The sequence below is a fragment of the Diceros bicornis genome, chromosome 21, assembly GCF_020826845.1.
Source record: "Diceros bicornis minor isolate mBicDic1 chromosome 21, mDicBic1.mat.cur, whole genome shotgun sequence".
NCBI classification, from domain to species: Eukaryota; Metazoa; Chordata; class Mammalia; order Perissodactyla; family Rhinocerotidae; genus Diceros; species Diceros bicornis.
The window spans coordinates 54,076,500-54,098,533 of NC_080760.1; the positions used below are offsets into that span (position 1 = coordinate 54,076,500).

At 61.8% G+C, this 22,034-nt stretch overlaps 1 protein-coding gene across 1 annotated transcript in view; it reads right to left on the bottom strand.

The window, feature by feature from the left end:
* Window positions 1-365: 365 nt before the first annotated feature.
* The window catches only part of LOC131419649 (maestro heat-like repeat family member 5), a 68,653-nt gene continuing 46,984 nt past the window's right edge, over window positions 366-22,034 (bottom strand). Inside the window, 11 exon segments of the mRNA XM_058565017.1 lie at window positions 366-1,808; window positions 2,162-2,236; window positions 2,459-2,561; window positions 2,735-2,857; window positions 3,567-3,722; window positions 4,313-4,489; window positions 9,429-9,572; window positions 10,433-10,547; window positions 11,032-11,169; window positions 17,057-17,247; window positions 18,786-18,945. Of these exon segments, the coding sequence (XP_058421000.1) occupies window positions 1,711-1,808; window positions 2,162-2,236; window positions 2,459-2,561; window positions 2,735-2,857; window positions 3,567-3,722; window positions 4,313-4,489; window positions 9,429-9,572; window positions 10,433-10,547; window positions 11,032-11,169; window positions 17,057-17,247; window positions 18,786-18,945 (1,480 nt within the window). The 3' untranslated portion in view covers window positions 366-1,710.

The window sequence follows — 22,034 nt, forward strand, 5'->3', positions numbered from 1 at the left end:
CGTGGAGGGCAGCCTGCCTACCCACTGCCCCATGGGGACCACAGGGCACCTGATGGTGAAACCAGGGAAGCATTCCCTTTGAGGGGGGATGGCACCCCTGCCCTGGGACCACGCCCACCAGGCTGGACCAACAGCACGTTCCTCCCTGGCCCCTTGGTCCTGAAGGAGCACACCGCCCCCAGCCAGGGGGTTGGCGCAGAGGAGGGGCCTGTGGATGCTTGTGGAGGTCAGTGGAGCACATGGGGAGTAGTGAAAAGGCATACCCCCCAGCCCTCCTTGGGGGCGCCATTCAGAGATGACGGACGGGTAAGATGGCACCGCGGACCCTGGCCCTTCCTGGGCTCCTCTGGCTCTCCTGTGTGGTTATTTCCTCTTCCCGAACACATCCGAGAATGCAAATAAATCTGACATCTGCTCCGTGAAGGTCGCTGTATATTTTCAACCCACCCTCCAGGTTGTGGGGCCTCCTCCGTGCCAGCCCCGTGCAGCCATATCCCTGCTCCGAGGGGCTCATGGTCTATGGGGGGTGGGGGGTGACAGGCTAGGAATCTGTCTAGGGCCGGGGGATGGGCCAGCCTCAGGGCTGGAGACGCGTGGGCTGGTCCTCGAGCGGTGGGGTGGTGTGGAGGCCCCGAGGGGGTGAGCATGGGGACCGCAAGTGGGAAGAGCTGTCTGAGCGGAGGTGGGGAGGGGTCAGTGTGGCCCTCGAGAGAACAGGCAGGGGGCAGGCTTGGCTGGAGCACCCCACTGGAGGGACGGCCGGCCAGTCTGGTGGGGGTCCCGAGAGAGACAGCCTGCGGTGGGGCCCTAGGAGAACTCTGGCAGGCAGGGGAAGGGCCCAGCCCCCATTTCACATGTGGGAAGACCAAGGCTGAGGGGGTGGGGACTCGACTGAAGGTCGGGTGTGTCTCCAGGTGGCTCCCAGGGAGTAGGGGGACCCAGCCAGGAAGGGGCCTCCTCTGGACACGGCCCTCCCAGGGGTCTCGGGAGGATCTTAGGAGCCATTTTACAGATGGAACAGCTAAGGCTCAGAGAGCCGGGACCCCTGCCTCAACCACAGAGCGAGTCCAGGGTGGGCCAGGTCCCACTGGGAAGGTCTGACTCTGGGCCCAGGCTGGTTCTGCTGCCACCCCAGGTGTCAGCCTGACTGGACTCAGGAGGATGGAGATGGGGGCGAGGGAGACCAGCCAAGGGACCTCTTCCCTACCTGCAGCCCCTCAGTGACTATGAAGCTCCAAGCTGGAGACAAACTGAAGACTCTGGGGGCACCTTAGTGAAGCGCTCCTTTCAACCGTGAGCCCCGACGGCCAAGGCTGTCCTTGGAGGGCCCTCTCAGCGCCCAGGACACTGGTGGCCGTGGCTTGGGCTCCCGTCCAGTGGAGTCCACCTGATCTCCACGAGTGGAGGGGCTGTCATTTGCAGGGTCCCGCACAGACTTCACAGTTTATCTCTGGGGCACCCTGCCTGCCCCACCACACTCCAGGCCTGGCCCTGTCCCCTAGTCCTGCCAGGGTCTCCTGGGCTTGCCTCAGTCCCCGGGGGGCCCGCAGATGGTGGGCAGGGTGCGGACAGGTGTGACGCTTCTTTGTTGAATCTAGAGCTTTCTTTTAAATGGAAAAATGTTCTGCAACCCAGCTCTGTGAGGACGGGGCAGGGCTGACCGACACGGTGGGCACAGGGGAGGAGGAGGGTGAGGGAGGACGCTGGAGGTCACTGCCGTCTGGCAACCACGGCCTGAAGGAAGAAGAGCTGTCTCGTGGCAAATTCGCGGATGCCGGGCTCCTGGTCCTTCTTGAGATCTTGGAAAGCTCCAGGAGAGGAGGGACACGTCTGAGGTGACCCCACCCCGTCTGCCCACAGCCCCGCCCTGCTGGAGGGAGCCTGGGGCCCCAAACTCCCTGGGAGCAGCCCCCTCATCTCAGCCTGGGGTAGGGGGGTGGCAGGACCGGCCCAGACCCCCTCCTTCGCCTACAAGACATGGGGTACTTCCCGTCTCCCACCCCACCCACTCCCGGCCCCCCTTGTTTGGGAGCCCACCCACAGCCTCGTCGAGCCTCAGGCAGCCCGTGGAGTGGGTGTGAGCCCCCGTCACAGGAGCCCAACCACCTCCGGACACGGGCTGGTGGTGTGGCCTGGGGGGCGGGGACGGGGGGCCTCTTACTACAGAAGAGCAGGTTTGCGTTGACGTAGTTCACCATCCGGGACACGGCCCGGGGGTGGTAGCAGATGGTGTAACCTGTGGAAGGCAGCTCGCTGGTGGGTGGGGGGCTCAGACCCACTGCCGCCCCTCTGAGGCCCCCTCACCCACCACGTTTCCTCTCTTTCCTCCACCTCTGGAGTTTGGTGGACCCCGAACTCCAGCTGCAGAGGTGTGGCAGGTGCTAGGTGGGTGGGTGAGGGTCAGGGGGCCCAGGCAGGCAGGCCTGTGGGTCCCAGAGCCTGGCAATCCCCTGCTCACCTAGGAAGAGCGCTGCCCAGATCTTGATGTGGCGGTGGCGGCTGTGCAGGTAGCTGAGTGCCTGCGCCAAGTGGATGCCGAACTCTTCCTGGCTGCGGGTCATCTGGAGAGAGCGGCTGTCACTGGCTGGGTGAGGGGGGCTGGCCCTGCACAGACCGGCGCCCCAGCGCTGTCCCCCAGCCCTCGGGGCTGTGTGTGGAGTGGAGGATAGAGGGGGAGCGCCCAGCCTGGCCCCAGCTCCCTGGCCCTGCCTCCCCCCGCCCCCAGGCCCCTCACCAGGCAGGTCCAGAGGAAGTGGCGGGCACTGAGGCCCCTCTCCCAGGCCAGCGTACAGAAGAGGGTGTGCCGCAGCCGCCAGGGGAGCAGCATGGCACAGCGGTAGAAGGTGAACTTGGCCTGCTGTGGGGACAGCATGGGGGGTCTGCCCGGGGCCTCTGAGCCGGAGAACCATGGCTTTGGGTGGGGTCTGGGGACGCCTGCAATGTCCCGGTTCCTCCTGGCTTCCCCGTCTCCTTCCCACTGCCGGCCCTCCCTCAGCCTGACCCACTCTTCCCTGACTGCACTCTTAACCCCCCTCGGCTCCTACAAAGTTGGCCCCCGGGGAAGCCCTTCATCTCTCCGGCGGTTCTCCCATTCGCTTTGGAACTGGCCGCTTATTGTCCGTCTCCCCAGTGTCCAGGAGCCCCCAGGAAGGCCGAGCTGGGTCTTAATGGCCTGGATGTGGGACATGGGCTGGCACAGGGTAGAGCTGGCACACAGTAGGGCCGGCACACAGTAGGGCTTGATCCACATTTCAACAACTTCAACCAAAAGCCTGCACCCTCACCATGTGCTGGGCGCTGGGGACACAGCAGTGAGAACAGACCTGCCTGCACAGAGGGCACAGCACACCTGTGCAGTGTGCATGTGTGCGTGTATGTGCGTGCACGTGGGGAGGGGCAGATAGACCTTGGTCAGGGAGATCAGTGCAGGTGTGCAAACCCGCTGCCCCAGGGAGCACCCTTCGCCCTCGGGCAGCCCTCTGCCCCCCGCAGACCCCCGCGCCCTGGCCCCCGGCCCCCTGGGGTCCCCAACCTCACCACGGCGAAGGCCCGGCAGCAGTACTGACCGTGACGACTGCTGGGCAGTGGTCCCTCAGGTGCAGGAGCAGGGGCACCATGCTCTGGTGCACCTGGGCTTGCAGGCCGTTCAGCTTCCTGCCCGCCATCGTTGCCACCAGGTCCCCGAACAGTGCCATGGCCGCTGCCCGGATCCCATCGCGCTCCTGCAAGGCAGTTGCGTGGAGCAACTAAACCTGCCTGGAAGTCCCAGCCTCCACCCCGTGGTGGGGATGGGGCTCAGTGCCCTCAGCAGGATCATTTCACCCAGGCCCTGGGGGAGGGCTCCTGGGGTGGGACCGTGCCTCCCCCCTCAGACAGGGCTCCCGGGGCGGGGCGGTGCCTCCCCTCTCAGACAGGTCTCCTAGGAAAGTCACAGGCCATCCTCAGGAACCTAAAAGCATCTTTCTCTCACACTCACGAGCACATCCTGACAACCCAAGTGTCATGAATGCAGTTGTGGGGGGACTCATCCCTCTCCTTTCCCAGTGAAGGAAAGACGGTCCTTGTAAGGATGCCCACACGCCAGGAAGGCAGGGACCCGGTGGGCTGGAGGGACTTCGTGTTGGTGCTGGTTCAGCCACGTGGGGAAGGGGCCGAGTGCCACCTGGCAGCCACCCGCTGGCCCACCTGCACTGGGCCACACCCAGGTGCCCCCTGGGCCTCCACCTCCCCACCCCCGTGGAGAGGCCCGGGGCCCTCCCTGCCTTCAAGGAAGAGGGGGAGGCACAGGAGGGACACGAGTGGGCACACTCACGTCGTCGAAGAAGGAGCGGGCATTGATGGCGATGCTGAGGCTCTGGGCCCCTGCGCCCTGCAGGCCCAGGCAGTGCAGCGCGTCTGACAGGGTGCCCATGATGCGCAGCACCACCGGCTCGCTGTTCTGGAAGAAGCCGTCGAGGAAGAGCGGCAGCTGTGCGCGGAGCAGGCTTCCCTGGGGGCGGCAAGGGCGGTGGGCAGAGGGCACCAGAACGGCCACCCCTGCGCCCCTCCCACCCCCAGCCCTGCCAGATGGACCCAGAACAAACTCAGGCTCTCCCCACCATGCCCCACTCCAGACCCCCATCCTCGCCTGGGCACTTCCCTGCCTGGTGTTGGCCCCCACGCTCTAGGATCCCGCTCTGGCTCTGCGCACAAGGGGAACTGTGCTCCCAGCCTTGCTCTGCCCACCAGGAGCTGTGTAGCCGTGGACAGGGCTTTCCCTCTCTGAGCCCCCTGGGGTCCTCCTGGGGCCAAGGGAGTACGAACCCCATGCTAGCTGGCTCCCAGGTCCTTCCTTCTCCCGTCTCCATGCTGGCCAGAGGGCCCCTTGCAAGTCCTGGAAGCCACCCTTCCCTCCCTCCACCCCATCCTGCTTTCACCCCCATTCCCAGCCTCCCCGTGGGTCAGACAGGGCCTGGGGGGCGGGTGGGACAAGGTAGGTCGGGTGTGTACACAGTGAGGTCACTGGCTTCTTCCGTCACAGGGGGTCTGGGTGCACCAGTGGTGGCTCCAGACCTTCCAGGAAGCAATGATGATTTTCCAATTTTACACTAAAAAAAAATACTGAATTCCTTTTCAGCCAATTCTGTCCGCTCCACTCGTGTGCAGCGTATTCAGGAGTTGTCTAGATGAACTGTCGGAAAGCGGCGTGTCGGCGGACGGGTGTTTCCTGCCATTAGGTCCCTTAACCATGACTTGTGTGCAAGCCAGGCTGATTTTCACAACTTTTTAACAAGTTTTAGGCAACTTCCTTGGCTTCCTAAGCTCCATTTAGTTTTACAATATTAAATTCATTTTCAGCAAGTGAGTCACTTAACAGCAAGACTTTCTGAGCACCTACTGGGCGCAGCCAGGGCTCCGGCAGTGGAGGGGAGGGGCTGAACGGCACTCTCGTGGGAAGGACCAGAGAGTAAACTACACACGCACAGCACTGTGTGTGTCAGGGCGACGAGCGACATGGGGGAAGACACAGCAGGGCAGAGGGTGCAAGAGGCTGGAGTGGAGGCAGGAGGTGGCAGTGGTGACAGTTGTTATAAAGCTTTAATTTAAGTAAGTAGGATCAGAGGTGTCACTGAGAAGCTGACAGCTGAGCACATTCTTACAAAGAGGTGCTGGAAGAGGATTACAGCAGAGGGAGCAGCAGTGCAAAGGCCCTGAGGTAGGAGCACACCTGCCCTGTCTGTGAGCAGAGGAGAGACTGATTCACATCACAGGAGCCCACTGGCCGCGGGGTGAGAATACACCAAAAAGGAGAAGTGTATGGCCTGGGCAGAGGTGCTGGCGGCTTCAGCAGGGACAGTGGTGAAGTAGGAGAAGTGGCTGGATTCTGGGAGCACTGTGGGATTTGTTGATCAACTGGATGACCCCAAGGTTTGGGGCCAGAGCAACTGGACAGGCGGAGTCCCCATCAACTGAGATGGGGCCGCAGGAGGAACCTGTCTTTGGGGGAGGACTCCACACATGTGGAGTTTGAGATGCCGGCCAGGATCTCAGCACTAAGGCTGGAGCTCAGGTCCAGGGCTGGGATACAGATTTGGGAGCAACTGGCTAACAGACAGTCCTTCAAGATTGGAGGAGCCCACCAAGGGAGTGAGTGTAGACCGAGAAGAGGAATGGGGAAGGACTCTGGGGTGTGAGCCAGGGCCAGGCCGGGGACGGGAAGAAAGACCAGGGAAGATGAGAAGGCACCACCCACGACGAGGGAGGAAAACCAAGGGGGCCAAGGGGATGGCAAGGTCCCCCAGTCACGTGCACTGAGGGTCCAATAAGACGAGCACTGAGTGACCACTGGGGGCTGTCACGGGTGACCTGGACAAGAGCGGTTTCAGGTGGGCAGCAGGGGGAGACGCTGAGCGAAGGGCTGTCTGCCGGGCCCCATGGCTACGTTTGCACCATTTTCAGTTGACTATTTCATTAATACGTCAGCATCTTCATAAAGCAAAATGCAATTTCCAACAAGCACACAATGGCTAGGATGCCATTCCTGAAGATAGTGTCCAGATTGTCAATGTGATTTCCACGCGACAGTGTGACATACTGTGGACTGGTCGTCCAGACCCCTTCTCTCAATGTGAGTGAGACCACAGGAAGGACCTCCCCCAGCCTGCCATGCTGGGCAGAGCTGCCGAGCCGGCCCATGGACAGTTGCCCCTGTTCCTCGGTGAGAGGACCCCTTTGTGGCTGGGCACACGGGAGCCACAAAGAGATGGAGCTCCCTTGCGGCTAGGGGCGACTGCTCAGCCACCAGGACTGGAGCCAGAGAGAGTGTACAACCTATGGGGGTGCCCTCAAAGGGCAGGGCACGCCTGCTGGCTGGAGTGGACCTGCTGGTGGCCACCCAGCCCCTGCAGGTGAGGGCAGCCCCCAGGGCGGGGTGCAACAAAGGAGGAGGGGCCTGCCCCCCGTGAGGCAGAGCGGGACAGCCACACCGGCGGGGAGAAATGCACTTCTATCTTGCTTAAGCCGCGGGTAGTTTGGGTCTTTTGCATGTAGCTACTGGTTTCCTGACGCGCACACCGTTACCCAGTTAGTGCAATCTGTGTTTGACGGTCGACGGGGTGGCTGAAAAGCTGCGAAGCAGTGAGTGGACACAGTCCTTTGGGGCCATGTGTTCTTGTGGGTCCCAGCAGAGGGCACCTCTTTGGTGTCTGGGGCAGTGACCGTGACCCTCCCTCGGTCCTGTGGCCTGCTCCATCCCCACCCAGTCCGGCCTGTCCTGTCCCCACACCTGTCCTCCCTGGCTGGGAGTGCTCTGGATCTGCCTGTTTCCCCAGCCCTGCTGTGGCTGTCAGCCCACACCCCACTCGGGAACCATCCCCCCTTCCCCCGCCCTGGCCATCCTGGTCTGGAAGCCTTCCTGGTCTGTCTTCTCCATTCCCTGCAGGGCCCCAGTGCAGGGTTTAGAAGAGGCACATCGAAACTTCCTACTGATGGCCTGTCTGGGAGAGCAGCTGGAGAAAGATGTACGGATGAGTGACCACTGACTGACTGACTGAATGAGAGAGCAAATGTGAATAACTGGTTGAGTGAATGAATAAATCTATAATCAATGAATGAAAGAAATAACGAAAGAATGAGTCATAAATGAAAGACTCAGGGAACAAATGGATGGGTGGATGGTGGATGAATAGATGAATGGATGTGTGGATGGACGGATGGATGGCTGAGTGGATGGACGGATGGATGGATGGACGGATGGATGGATGGATGGATGAGTGGATGGATGGGTGGATGAGTGGGTGGATGGGTGGATGAGTGGATGGGTGGATGGATGGATGAGTGGATGGACGGATGGATGGATGGACGGATGGATGGGTGGATGGATGGATGGGTGGGTGGATGGATGGACGAGTGGATGGATGGATGGATGGGTGGATGGATGGATGGGTGGGTGGATGGATGGATGGGTGGGTGGATGGACGGGCGGGTGGATGGATGGACGAGCGGATGGATGGATGGATGGACGGATGGATGGATGGACGGATGGATGGGTGGATGGATGGATGCGTGGGTGGATGGATGGACGAGTGGATGGATGGATGGATGGGTGGGTGGATGGATGGGTGGGTGGATGGATGGACGAGCGGATGGATGGATGGGTGGATGGATGTGTGCATGGATAGATAGACGGATGGGTGGGTGGGTGGATGGGTGGATGTGTGCATGGATAGATAGATGGATGGGTGGAGGGATGGATAAGTGACTGGATGGATGGATGAACACATCAATGAGGAAGTGCTATCTAGTCTCCATTATTAAGTACCTACTGTGTGTCAAGTGCAGTGCAAAGGGCTTTGCCAGCTGTGACCCTAATGGAGATCTCCTCTTAACCATCTGGAGACTTACAAGGCAAACACAATGGGAGTAAAGTGGGCTGACGGGGAAAAGGCTTCAGAGTCTCTTTGGAACGTGGCCCTTCTTGTGGCCTTCCTACGATCAGACACCTTCTCCATAAGCCCTGGAAACGCTTATGTTCATAACAGCCCCTCCCATAACAGCCCCTGGGGTGGATGGGGTGGGTGAAGGTGAGCACTCCCTGATTAGGTGAGAAAAGATCTTTCTCTAACTTGGCATTTTTATTGTAGGGCATCAGCCACTGGCAGGACCCACACGGGGTGCCAGGGATGAAAGGCTACTGCTCGTGACAGCAAATGGTTAGAGGGGACCATGTGCTGGGTACTGGTCTCAGCCTGGCACTCCTGCATTGCCCACCACGAGGCAGGTCCTGTTCCCACTCCCATCTTATGGGTGCTGACACTGAGGCCCAGAGAGCAGAAGAAACCAGCCGGCTAGAAAGTGCTGGGTGAGCTTGGATGACCTGGAGTCTTGGGCAGTGCCTGGACATTTCACCCTCGCATGGCACCCAGGAACCCGCAGCAGGGGCGACGGCAGGAATTCTAGGGCCTGCCCTGGGGGCTGTTGATGGGGACGGCCTTCTGTCCTGCCTCCTTGGTAATGCCTCCACTGTTCATTACAGGATGTGGGCTGTTAGCATGATGGGGTGGCACTGGGAGGGAATGGAGAAGATGAGTCAACCACGGAGGGGGCACCCATCCATAAGATTCTCAGGGGGCATTCTCCCCTGCACACCAGCCCCCCTGGTGGGCTCCTCCTAGGCGCCTGGAGCAGCATTCATCTCTCTCCTGGGCCTGGAGGAGACAACGTTTCCAGGAACAGACACTTCACCACACCCCCCCCAACCTGCCAAGAGACCCTCACTAGCCCCGTTCTTCAGATGAGGAAACTGAGGCCCAGAGAGGGGAAATCATGTGTCCCCAGCCAGCTGCTGGAAGGGACAGAGCTGAGATTCCAACCCAGTGGCCTTGTCTACATCCCACGCCACCGGCATTGGGGATGGGGGCGGCGCTGCACGGTGCTCCTCGGGCCCTTACCTTCTCCGGGTGGAAGAGGATGTTTCCCAGGCCCTGCAAGCTCAACACGCGGACCTCGGGGCTGGGGTCCCTGAGGCTTCGGGCCAGCACCATCAGGGCGGCCTGCTGGGGGAGCACCTCCAGCAGGGCGGGGCTGTAGAGGAACTGGGGCGGCCCCGAGGGCAGGTGGGTCAGGCCTGGCCCCCTCTTGTAGGGAGCCTGCGTCTGCGTCTGGGAGCAGGGCTCTAGGGCCAGGGTCTGGCGGGGGATTCAGGAAGGGTGGTTGACCAGCACCCTCCAGGTATCTTGGTTACCCAGTATTTGAAACGCACCTCCAAGCTAGTTCTATCCTTCAACGTACAGCTGGGGAAACTGAGGCCCAGAGGGGGAAAGGGCCTTGCCTGAGGTAACACAGCAAGGCTGGGGCCAACATACATCAACAGCCTGGCTCATGGGACACGGTGGACCTCCCCACAGTGCAGGAAGGCCCAGACGATCCTGCTGGTGGGGTGGGGAGCGGCCCCAGGCTTTGATTTAAATTTCCCTCTACTGGTGTCTGTTATGGAAATGACACACAGCCCCCACGCCCTGCCCTGCCGCTGTCCCGAGCTCACAGTTGCAAAGCCGTCCACACCCCAGCATCCACCTGGTTCTGACCAAAGCCCTCTCAGCTCACAGTCCCAGGGGAGGGAGGACAGGCTTCAATTCGAGCCCATGTCTGCCTGACCTGTGCCTGGTACCGCCTCAACTCTGCAGGGGTTGGGCCAGGGAGGGAGGGGTGGATACAGGTCCTTCCAGGCCACAGGCTGAGGGAGAACTGAGAAGCGGGGGGCCCAGCCAGGAGCCCCAGACTGTGGACCCCCGCGGAGCTGGAAGCGGAAGGAGTGGGTGTGAGGGGTCTGCTGGGCCGGCCTCCCCCCGATCAGGGTGGGGTCCTGGCTGGGTCCTGATGGGGCACTGAAGCAGCTGGGGGAGGGGATTCAGGCTGTCTCTGAGGGGCTCCTGGCCCCTGCCCAGGCCCCTACCTCCGTGAGGATGAGGATGGCCACCTTCCTCTCCCGCTCCTCCCTGCACTGCAGGCTGGGCAGCAGCTGGCCGATCACCGCCTGGATCTGCTTACAGCAGTTCTGCACCATGGCCCTGGGGCGCGGGGGCAGGGCAGGCTCGGGCCCGGGCTCGCGGGCACCGCGTCCACCCTGCTGCTTCCACCCAACCCAGCCGGGGCCGGGTGGCCAGGGGGGTCGCTGAGTGTGGGTGGGCACCCATCTCTTTCAGCGTGCTCCTGCTCCCTCTGCACCCGCCAGCCGCCCTCCGGTGCCAGGCCCAGGCGCGGTGTGGGGGAGACAGAGGAGCGGGCGTGGCCTTTGCCCCCTGGGAGCCTCAGGCAGGGATGGAGGCTGGAGGAAGACGCCCGCATCCACAGGCTCCAGCGTGTGCGCGTGTGACCAGGGGCAGCGGACACACGCCTTCCATGCCAGAGGGCCACGTGTGCACGCGCATGGGTCCGTGAGGCTGTGCTCATAGGCAGGCCCTGGGGGTCACTGCTGTCCACACACACACCCAGCCTCCTGGACGGGCGATGGCCTGAGGCAGGCCCCCTCCCCTGCCCCAGCCCTGCCCCTACCTGGCCAGGAGGCCCACGCCCTGCGGGTAGGTGTGGAGGGTGGTGAAGAGCTCCCAGGCGCCCAGCAGCTCAAGGTGGGCGAAGTCCTGCCAGTGCCCCGTGGTGGACAGCAGGCTCTTCAGTGCCTCCAGCGACGTGCTGCGGTGGAGCAGAGGGGGTCACCGGGCCAGCCCTGCCCCGGGGAGGGTGCCCCGCCGCCCGCAGGGAAAGGTGCGCTCTGGCTCCTGTCTTGGCTCAGAGCCCGACACCTTCTTGGGGGCCAGCTCATTCCCACCCTCATTTGGCAGAAATATTGGGGTGTAGGGCGGGTTGGGGCGTGTGCTGGGCTCAGGGGGCCGCGCTCCAGGGTCAGGTGCTGGGGCAAGACCGGAGGGGCCTTCTCGGAGCGGGGACTGTTCTGGGGGCAGTTGGGAACGGGCTGGCGCACAGCCCTGTGAGGTGCCTCTGGAACATCTCAGAGGAGATGGCGATTGTGTCCGCAGCCGGCTTTCCAGGGCTGGAGAGAGCGCTCCGGAGACACCTGGGGACCTGTGGCCCCCGAGTCACAGGGTAGAAGAGGGTCCCGGCCGAGCCCTGAGGGACGGTGCCATTTAAATGTGGGGCTGAGAATACGGAGGGGGCACGGTGGGGAGGGAGGAGGAGAGGGGTGTGGCATCATGGAAGCCCGTTTGCAACTCCTGACGCTGCTCTGCCCTCAGAGGACTCTGGGAAACCAGGTTCCGCCGCCGCAGGCCGCGTGTAACGGAGAAAGGACGCCAGACATGAAGCATGGTGTGAGCACGTGCTGGTTAGCCACCCGCCTCCCCTGCACCGTCTCAGGTGACCCTCTACTGCCACCTCCTGACAGAGGAGGGAGCAGCCCAGAGAGGGGACGTGCCCTGTCCTGGTCACGCGGCCTGGTCACACGGCCTGGCCAGGGGCAGCAGAAGTGGAGGCCAACCAGGCCCCCAGCTCCAAACCTGCACAGCGATGTCGCGGCCCCAGGCGCTGAGGCAGGACACAGGCAGGGGGCCTGGAACGCAGGCCACAGGAAGCAAGGCGGCCTGCCCGGGGCCTGGCTCCCCATGCGGCCACCCTGCGCCTGGTCACATCACCCTGTGTGAGTGAGCAAGCCCCCGGAACGAGGCTGCCGGCTCGGACCAGGCACGGTGCTGAGCAGGTCTGCAGAACCAAGTGTCAGAGGATGAAACGCACTCCGTGCAAGTCCCCGTGGCACCAACACAAATGCCAGCTGGCTTGTCATCTCGCCCCACACTGTGCCACTAAAACAAGGCCGCGTTTTCCAGGTCACTAGTTGCAGCCACAGAGTGACACGGTTTCAGGAGAAGAAGACTTTGGGGCAGAGCAGGATTTTGTCCCTTCTGTGACGATTCTCAGAAACTTCTGGTCCTGGGCCACCTTGGGCATCGTCTCTCATGACTGCCTTGTCCCTGCAGCCACACCAGCGCTGCCAGACAGAGGCGATCAGCTGATTCAGACGTTCTCAGGACGCCCTGCCCATGCCGGGGCAAATCACAACCCTGTGGAGCCCTGAAACCTGAAGGCCCCCCAGCCCAGCACCCCGGCAATGCAGTCCCGAGGCCGACTGAAGACGGAGCCCTTCAGTCCGAGCCCGGCCGTGCAGGACGGTCCTCCCTCCTCCCTGTGGCCCGAGGTCGTGCCCTCCTGCAGCCTCACACCCGGCGGTGCCCGGGCAGTGGGAACGTGAGGATGAGACCATGGAGGAGGGGAGGACGTGGCGTGTGGAGAGTCGGCGGTGCCACCCGAGCTGGGGCCACCTGTGCATTGGCTCATGTAGCCCGCCCAACGCCCTGGGCATGGACCCCGGTTATCCCCGGTAAAGCGGCGAGGACGTGAGGTGCAGTCCTCTTCTCTTCCACTTGGAGTGGAAAGGCCCTCCCAGGAGTCCCCCCGCAGATGTGAGCTGCAGAAGGTGGGCGCTGCGTCTCCCTCGTCTCTATAGGTCGCCCACTCTGGCCACCTCTCTGCGGTGCCAACTGGATCCCGCCACGCCCTCTGCACAGAGCCTGCCATGGCTCCCCACTGCTCAGGGGGTGGAGGCTGACCTCCAGGCTTCCTTGTTTCTTCCCATCTTTGTCTCTTCCCATCTTGGATCCCCCCACTGGAAGGATCTCTGCCCTCCCTGCCCCCACCTGGTGAGCTCTGACCCATCATTCAGGTGTGCCCCCCTCACCCCCTGCCTCTGTCATCCTCTGTAGAGGCCGTGACTCTCCTTCAGGCACTTTCAGGGTGTGTCACTGTCACCAGGCTGTTACTTGACCCCGTCTGCATTTCCATGGGGCTGTGAGCTCCAGAGCGCAGGGATAAACCTCTCGTGATGAGCGTGGTCTGGGACATAGCAGGCGCCGTGAATATTTATTAATATTAATGAGAGTGGGGCATATCGTGCACTTCACAAATACTGACTGAATGACCAACAGCCCGTTACTCCTTTCTCTCCTCCTTTCCACCCAGAGCTGCAGGGAGCAGGGAGCGGAGGGGAGAGTGAGGCTGAGGCCGGGGGCTGGGGGCCGGGGTCGACCAGGAAAGGAGGCAGGTCCAAGCAGGGCAGTGGGGGGGGCTCCAGGGCGGCAAGAGGACAGGCTGGGACAGAGCGCCATGCCCCCTCAGCCCCTCCCTGCTCAGGAATCCCTGCTCAGCTCCCTGGGGAGTCACCCCCTGCAGGTCCCAGGGGTCAGGAGGCCCCTGGGCCCCCGAGACCACGACGCCCCACTGGGCAGAGTGATGAGAAGATGCTCGGGCTGGGGTGATGACGGCAAACCCTTCACCTTGGATGGGAACCGAGGCCCGGAGTGTCAGCCACTTGTCCAGGGTCTAGAACAGGAGCTGCCCAGTCTTGGCCATGCCTGATGCCCACAACCCCTGAAGAGAGACCAATCCCAGCGCACAGACGAAGAAACCAAGACCGTGAGATGGAGAGACCAGCTCAGAGTGCTCACAGGGGAGGGCAGAACGAGCTCTCAGATCTCAGGTGCAGGCTCCAAACTGCATTTCATTATGAATTACTTATTTGTTCCATGTCTACTGCCAAAAACCAGGATCTTAAACAGTATTTTAAATAAAAAAGCTTTAAATTTAAAGCTTCAAGTTTAACAGAGAACTAATCAGAAGGAGGTGAGAAACAAAACAGAAGCACCACACACCACAGTGGGGGGCACTGAGCACTAACTTTAGATATGAGCTCCCTGGCAGCTAGGGCTAAGAGGGAAATGTGCCAGGTTACACTCATAAGTGGTCCAAGGGAGTGTCATTGAAATAAAGAGACGTCAGAGGCCCCATGAGAATTCAAGAGAGTCAATCCATAATGGATGAAACGAGAGAAATGAGAAGTCCTTCATGGGGCAGGACAGACATTGACTGGAAGAGGACCGGCTCTGAGAACTGACCACAGCAGCCAACGTCTCTAAAGAGAGGAGCGCTGTTCCCCAGAGATGCAAAGGAAAGGGGTGGTCCTGCAGGCAGGGCTCCTTGCAGTCCTGCTGGGGGAAGAGTGCAATGCCCAACAGCCCCGCCTGCTGGCCCCAGGGCCCAGCCAAGCTTAGTTGGATATGAAAAACCTCAGAGGTCCAGGACTAGTCTGACCCCGACTCGAGGCTCACCCAGCTGCCACCCAGTGTCCCCCATTGCTGAGGGCACCCACAAGACCGTGGGCCTCTCAGCAGTGTGTGCCCACATCCCTTCCTCAGTCCCCTGTGCCCTTGACGATACCAATCTGCCTGGCATCAGATCCTGGACCACAGTGATCCTGGGTGACAATGCCCTCTGAGGCCCTGGGAGTGGCTGCCAACTCCCCACCGTCCCCAACCATTCGCCACCATCACCACGGGCTGGCCTGCCCCTCGCCTGGGCCCCTCTGGGGTTGCACCAGCATCACGGTCTACCCCTGGGGAAGGAGGGCTGGTTCCCATCCCAGCTTCACGGGACAGCTGGGAGCCAGGCCTGGCCAATCAGAGCCCCACACGCCCCTGTGGCCCAGGTGATTGGTTCAGGCGTGGGCATGTGACCTAAGCCGGGCCAATCAGAGCCAATGGGCTATGCCAGAGTGACAGCATGGCTGCTGGGGCTACCTCCCCCTCCAGGGGAAGACCCACCCAGAGAGAGGCCAGAGGCCTTGGAAGTGGAGACGGAGAGGGCTGAAGCTGCTGGACCATCTCCATCCACCGGGACTGGGCAGAAAGCGACCCACGGGCCCCAGTGAGATGGACAGCACCTGTGCTCTCTTGGGGAGCCCTGAGCGAGACAAACAGACGTGCTTGCTCTCTGGGGGAGCCCTGAGTGAGACAGAGAAACAGTTTTGCTCTCCGCAAGTTTCCATTCTACGGGGCGCAGATTCCAGATCTTAGATGGTGGTGGCGCTGTGGGAGAACACAGCAGGGAGGCGGTGGGGCCGCTATTTTGGAGAGGGTGGTTGAGGAGACCTGTAGGAGGTGAGGATACCTGGGGCATGATCAGTCTAGGAAGAGGGAGCAGCGTGCTGGGTTTGAAGAAGAGTGGGGAGACGCTGAGGCTGGAGCAGGGGTTGTGAGTGGGGAGCAGCAGGAAAGGCCTGTCCCAGAGGTGACAGGAGCCAGATGGAGGGCCTGTGGACCCCTGCAAGGATCCAGCTCTTTCTGAGTTAAATGGGGTGGCGGCAGGAGGGTTCTGCACAGGCTCGAGGCAACTTGACAGGTTTTAATAGGATCTGGGCTGCGGCTGGAGGGCAGCGAGGGGGGCAGGTGGGAGCAGGAGAGCGCGGGCCGGCGGCAGGGGCGGGGGCGGGGAGCCGAGGCAGGAGGCTAGCGGTAGCTCTCTCCTAACCCTCCCACGTGCTTGGAGGAGAACGTTTTACTAGCTTATTAGGGAAGATTCATGCGTTTTGCATGGTTGATCTGAATAGAAAAGGAGCTTTAGGAGAAGAAGTGACGCCCTCGGGGAGAACTGTTAAAATGGACAAGTTGCAGGAAGCGCATCAGAATACAAACAGATGGAAGGAGTCGGCCCAGCGGCTTTTAAAGACTCGCTTATTGGATTTCTTAAAACACAGCAGAGGGGAGACAAGGCCGCCAGCCTGCACCGTAGCAGGCCGAGGGGGGCGGGCGGCCATCCATGATATCAGTGCAAAAATACTCGGGGTACCAGCAAAACGCACCAGGGGAGCCGGAAGGGCGTCTGCCTCCAGGGGCTGAGCGCCGGCCAGGCCCACGCCCGCCCCTGCCGTTCTGGGCGCTCTAGCTCAGCAACGCAGGGACGTGCTGTGTGGCTCAGGGGAAGCCTCTGACCCTCTCTGAGCCTCAGTTCCCGCATCTGTCAAACAGGGAAGGCACATTCGTCTCACAGAATCCCTGCAAGGAGCACAGTCAGGGACGGTGCGCACGCTGTGTGGGCAGATGGCAAGTGCTGCCCCACGGAGTCCCCTATGCCGGCAGTTACCCAGTGCCTCCGTCGCCGAGCACCCTCGGGTGACAACTGAACGGGACGCAGCCTGCCCTGAGCCTCACGCCGACTGCTGCCCTGGCCACGGCCGGTGTTTGCAATCACGTCTGTTGGGGCTGAATTGTGTCCCCCAAAAGCGATGTTGAAGTCTTACCCCCTGGTACCTGTGGATGTGATCTTATTTGGAAACAGGGTCTTTGCAGAAGGAATCAAGCTGAGACGAGGTCATTAGGGCGGCCCTAATCCATCGTGACGGGGGTCCTTGTAAGGAGAGGGGAATTTAGACAGAGACATACGGGGAGAAGACCACGGGAAGACGGAGGCGGGGACGGGAGCCGTGCGTCCACAAGCCAGGGGGCACCGAGGGATGCCGGGAGACCCCGAAGCTGGAGGAGGCAGGAAGGATCACTCCGTACAGGGTTCGGAGGGAGCACAGCCCTGCTGACACCTTGATCTCAGACTTGCCGCCTCTGGACCTTTGAGAGAAGCAACTATCGCTTTAAGCTGCAGGTGGCGGCACCTCCTCACTCAGCCCCAGGAAGCCCCAGAGCCAGGGCGGCTCTGCCCCCAGTTCCTGTGGGCCTGGTCTTACCTCTGGGGGCTGGGCGCGGCCACCTCCTGGGCCTCCTGGGCCTCCTGGCCGGGCGGGGGCCGCGCCGGCAGCTGCAGCTCCAGGACGTAGTGCATCTGGGTGAGCAGGGCCAGCAGGAGCGCGGGGTAGGCCTCCTGCACGGCCCTCCTGAACTCCCGGGCGAGCTGCAGCTTGTGCAGCGTGTTCATGGCCTGGGGGGCAGCAGGGGCCGCTGAAGCTCCAGCCTGGGGCCTGGGGGCCCGGCCTTCTGATCCACCCTCCGACAAAACCCACGTCCAACCGCGCCTCTCCCCGCCCGCTCACACCCTCCGGGACCAAGACTCCCCGGTATGTCCCTCCTGCGGGGCCCTGGCCCTCCCCCCGTGCCCTCTCTCTCTGGACCCTCCACCTGTCTCCCTCTCCCTGCTGCTCGCAGGCCAGGCCGGTGCCCCCCCACCCCTCCATGCCCCAGGGACGCGTCCCCGATCCCGCTTGTTCCCGCTCTGCTGTCTCTCTGGAGCCCCTGTGCTCAGTCACTGCTGAGCAGGCGACCATCTGCCTCATGTCTGGCCCGTGTGCTCTGTAGCCCTGATGGCCAACCGTGCGGGTCTGTGCTCCCCGCAGCATCCTCAGCACAGAGCCTGGCACACGGCAGGTGCCTGACGAATGAATGTTGGGAGAACAATGGCCCTGGAAGGCAGAGCTACCAGGCAGCAGCCCTGGGGCCTCCTGTGCCTCAAGGGGCATTTGGTCCAGCATGTTCTAGGGGGGTGGGGTGGCCAGCACTGATCTGTGATGACAAGGGGAGGGCAGGGGCTGGGGGCACGGTGGGGTGCAGGGAAGGCCACCCTGCTGACCCCATGCTGCTGTGCGGTCTCCAACAAGAAGGCCGGCATCAGCCTGGGGCTGGGGGACATCGGGGAGAAGGGCCGACGGAGGGCCAGGCCAGAAGAGAGGGTGGGACATCCCTTCTGCCACCACGTTCAGCCGTCACAGCTCTGCTGCAGGCAGCAGCTTGTCTAGGGGGCTTTGGGTGGGGAGGGGAGGCTGTGTGCTCTGGACCGCTGCTCAGGGGGCTTTTAGGTGGGAGGTGACCTCAGCCTGGACAAAACCAGGGTCGGGCCCAGCTGCGCCCCCATCAGAGCCCAGCCAAGGAGGACAGGGTTAGCTGTGTTAGGAAGTGAGCTTCCTGCTCCTGGGGCGGTGCAAGCAGGGCCTGGGCTTGTGGGGAAAGCTGAGGGGTGGGGGATGAATTCCTACAGGAGGGTGGGGGCTGCAGGAGGCAGCCTGTAAGATTCCCCCAGAATCTACAGCCCCCAGAACCCAAGGATGCGTGTGGGGCCTCACCCCCTTCCTCCCTGCCTGAACCCCGCCCGCAAAGCCCCTGTGCTGGGAGCCAACCACGCAGCGAGTCCTGAGTCCTGGGTACACACCATGCGACTGAGTGCCCTCACTGGCCCTTAGGACTGTGACTGTCCCACTTCACCGAGGGGAGACGGGCTGCTCAAGCAGGAAGTGGGGAGCTGGGCTTGGGCCCCGGGCCTGTGCTGTCAGCCCCCTCCGCCGGGTGGCTCGGAGGCCCCCTCCTCCAGGCTGGGCTGGGCTTTCTGGATATGGGGCTCCCCCTCCCCAGGGGCTGGCACACAGTGGGGGACCCAGATGCCCCGACATCTGACTGAATGCACACGTGACGTCAGCCCCGGCCTGGTGGCAGCTGGGACGGCGTCGAGGGGGTGGTGCAGAGACTCACGGCCAGCGAGCGCAGGTAGGTCTTCTCCTGGGGCTGGGGGCTGCCGTCGCTGGCCCCCGTGGGCAGGGGCCGTTCCCGCAGCCAGGCCATTAGCAAGGCCAGCACCAGGCGGCTCACGGGCAGCTCGGCCCCCAGGGCCCTCCACAGCTGGAAGGCGAGGCTGCGGGTAGAGAGGGGCCGGGAGAGCAGGGCTGAACCTCCGGCCTGCGGGCTCAGCCATGCCCGGACCACCATGACCAGGGCCTCAGGTGCCTAAGGCAGAGGCCAGGCTGGGTCCTAAGCTGGATCCTAGCAGGGCGGAAGGCCGAGGGGTGGAAGGAGCTCTCAGGGTGGGGGCTGGACAGAGGAGAGTGTGGCCTGGGGGACACGTGGCAGAGATGGCGCCAGCTGCCCTGGTCTGTGCTCCTGGATCTCCCCATTTTCTGGGTCTCCCCTCCAGGCCCCTCCCACCCCAGCTGTAGACTTTGACTGTCTGTCACCCTCAATGGCTCCCAAGTACTGGCAGGACAAGTCCAGCTGGTGCTCAGAGCTGTCACCCTCTGACCCCTGCCCTCTGACCTCCAGCCCTGTCTGCCTTCCCTCCTCTCCTGCCTCTGGGCCCTCACGTGTGCTATTATTCCCTGTACTTGGAGCCTTCCTCCTCACCTGGCCTACTCCCACTCAGCCCTTAGGGCTCACCATAAAGTCACTTCCTCCTGGAACTGCCTGGCTGCTTCCTCCTAGGCCTGGGTTTACTGGGGTCCAGCTACCCCGGGCCCAACCTGGGTCAAGTTAGGGGCCATCACTGGTATGTGCAGAGCTGTGCAGTGTCCTCGTGCCCATTTTGCAGATGGGGACACTGAGGACTGCGGAGAGAGAGGATGTGCCCTGACCAGGGCCCTGCCTTCTAGCCGGGGAGCTGGGGAGCTGGGACGGGAGGCCAGGCCCGCCCGGTCCTATGGCCTTTCTGCCTGGTCCAAGGACGTGGTGGCCCTGTGAAACCTGGGGGAGGCAGGGGGTGTCAGGGCTCCCAAGATATCGGTGACCATGATGGCCCTATTTTCTGCAGTAGGTGGTCTTCGGGCCTGCGTGCTGGGTGGGAGGGGCTAGAAGTACAGGAGGGGCTCTGGAGTAATGGGGTGGGGGCTGGGAGGGCCATAGTGGGGGCCTGGATGAGCCCACCCCTGGCTTTAAGACAGACCCAAGGGGGGCTGCCCTTGAGCCCTGGGGAAGCCAGCACAGTCCCATCTGCCCCGGGGCTGGGGGCCACAACAGCTCAGAGGACTCTGGGAGATTCCAAAGTGTGGCCACTGCCCCCCTGGAAAGAGTAAGGCCTTTGGAGTCAGAAGGGCCTGGGCTCAAGTCCCTGCTCTGCCCCCTGCTGGCTGTGTGATCTTGGGCAAGTCACTTCACCTCTCTGGGGCAAAGCCTGCCTGGAGAGGCTTACGTGAGACGAGTCTCCAGGAGCAAGGGTGCCCAAAGGGCCAGGGTTTCTATTTTGCCCCCTGTGGGCATCTGTCACTCAGTCGGCACGTGTGTGCTGAGCACTATCATGTGCAGGCAAAGTCCCAGGGGACCTGCAGCGACAGAACCGGTGAAGGTCCCTGACTGTGTGGGAGTGAGCCCCTGTGGTCTGAGCCGGGCAGCAAACAAGGGCATGTCAGATGCTACGTGCAAAAAGCGGGGGGGGGGGGGGGACAGCGGGAGGGCACAGCTAGGGTGTTGTCAATTCTTAGTAGGGCAGCCGGGTCCCTTCGCTCAGAAGGGGCACGAGCAGAGACCTGAGGTGTAAGTGGGTAGCACACAGCCCTGGGGTGGGGAGAACCTTCCGGCTCTGAGACAGCTGCATTCTTGATGAGTCCAAGGGACAGCAAGAAGGGCCAGCGTGGTCGGGCAGAGGGAGGGGGCAAGGACAAGAGGACAGTGAGACCGTGGGGCCACGTCACGACCCTGTTGGCCACTGTGAAGGTTCTGGATTTGACTTTGGATGTGATGGGGTACCAGAAGGGTTGGAGCAGAGGAGTAATATGGTCTGACTCATTGTTAAGGCTACTCTGGCTGCTGGGAGGGCGGTGACAGAAACGGGCCAGGGACCCTCAGTGAGAGCTGTGATGTCCTGACCAGGGTGGTGGTGGAGGCTGGGGGAGATGATGGGGGCTGAGGGAGATGACGGGGCCTGGGGAGATGGGGGCTGGGGGAGATGGGGGCTGGGGGAGATGGGGGCTGAGGGAGATGACGGGGCCTGGGGGAGATGGGGGCTGGGGGAGATGGGTCCTTAGATGTAGGTCACAACCCGATCCTAGCTTTTGCACAGATGATGGCTTCCCAGGTGCGTATTGGATCACTACAAAGAACCACTGCTCTAAGTAAGAAATTAAAGCAGGCCGCGCACAGAGCAACGATGGATGTGTGGCAAACCAGGGATGGCCTCTAGTCCAGTCTGGTGCAGCTGAGGGCCAATCCAATAAAAGTAGTAGGGGGAGGATGAAAGAGAGAAAAGAGAAAACAAGAAAATGTGGTAAACTGATTCTGAAAGTTGTGTAGAAATGCAAAGGGCCACGAACAGCCAAGACAGTCTTGAGGAAGGAGTGGGGGCACTTTCTGTACCGGGAGAATTATGACAAAGTTACGGGACTTAGAACCTTGGGTGCTGGCACAGGGACAGACAAGCAGAGACTGCCGAGCAGAGATGGGCCCCAGCACACGGCACTGGACCGTGAGCAAGGGGACGTCAGGGCTGCAGGAACAGGGTGGGGTTTTCAGTCAAGGATGCTGGGATGGTTAGGTGAAACTGGGGCCCGACCTCACGTCTCGTGAAAATCACTTCTGGTTGAGGGAGGGGGGCTGGAGGCCTGAAGGCCAAAGGCAAACGCTTGAACTTTCATAAGACAGCGTCTGAGAGGGATTAACCTCAGAATTCCTTTTCGTCAAAGACACTAAAGGAGAGAAAAGGCAAGCTGCAGGCAGAAACAGGTATTTGTAACATAATAATCAGCAGAGGGCTTGTATGCGGATTCCATAAAGAACGCCTAGAAATTGATGAGAAAAAGACGGGCAACCCAATAGAAAAATGTGTCGGATACTCAAACAGGCGTATCGCCAAGACACCCAAATGGCCAAAGAGCACATGAAAAGATGTTCAGCCCCAGGATTTAATCAGGAAAGTGCAAATTAATACCACGATATGATAAACATACCAGATTGGCTAAAATTTTTGATGATTGGCTAAAAAGTTGATGCGAAACGCTGGAGAAGAGGTGGAGGAACAGG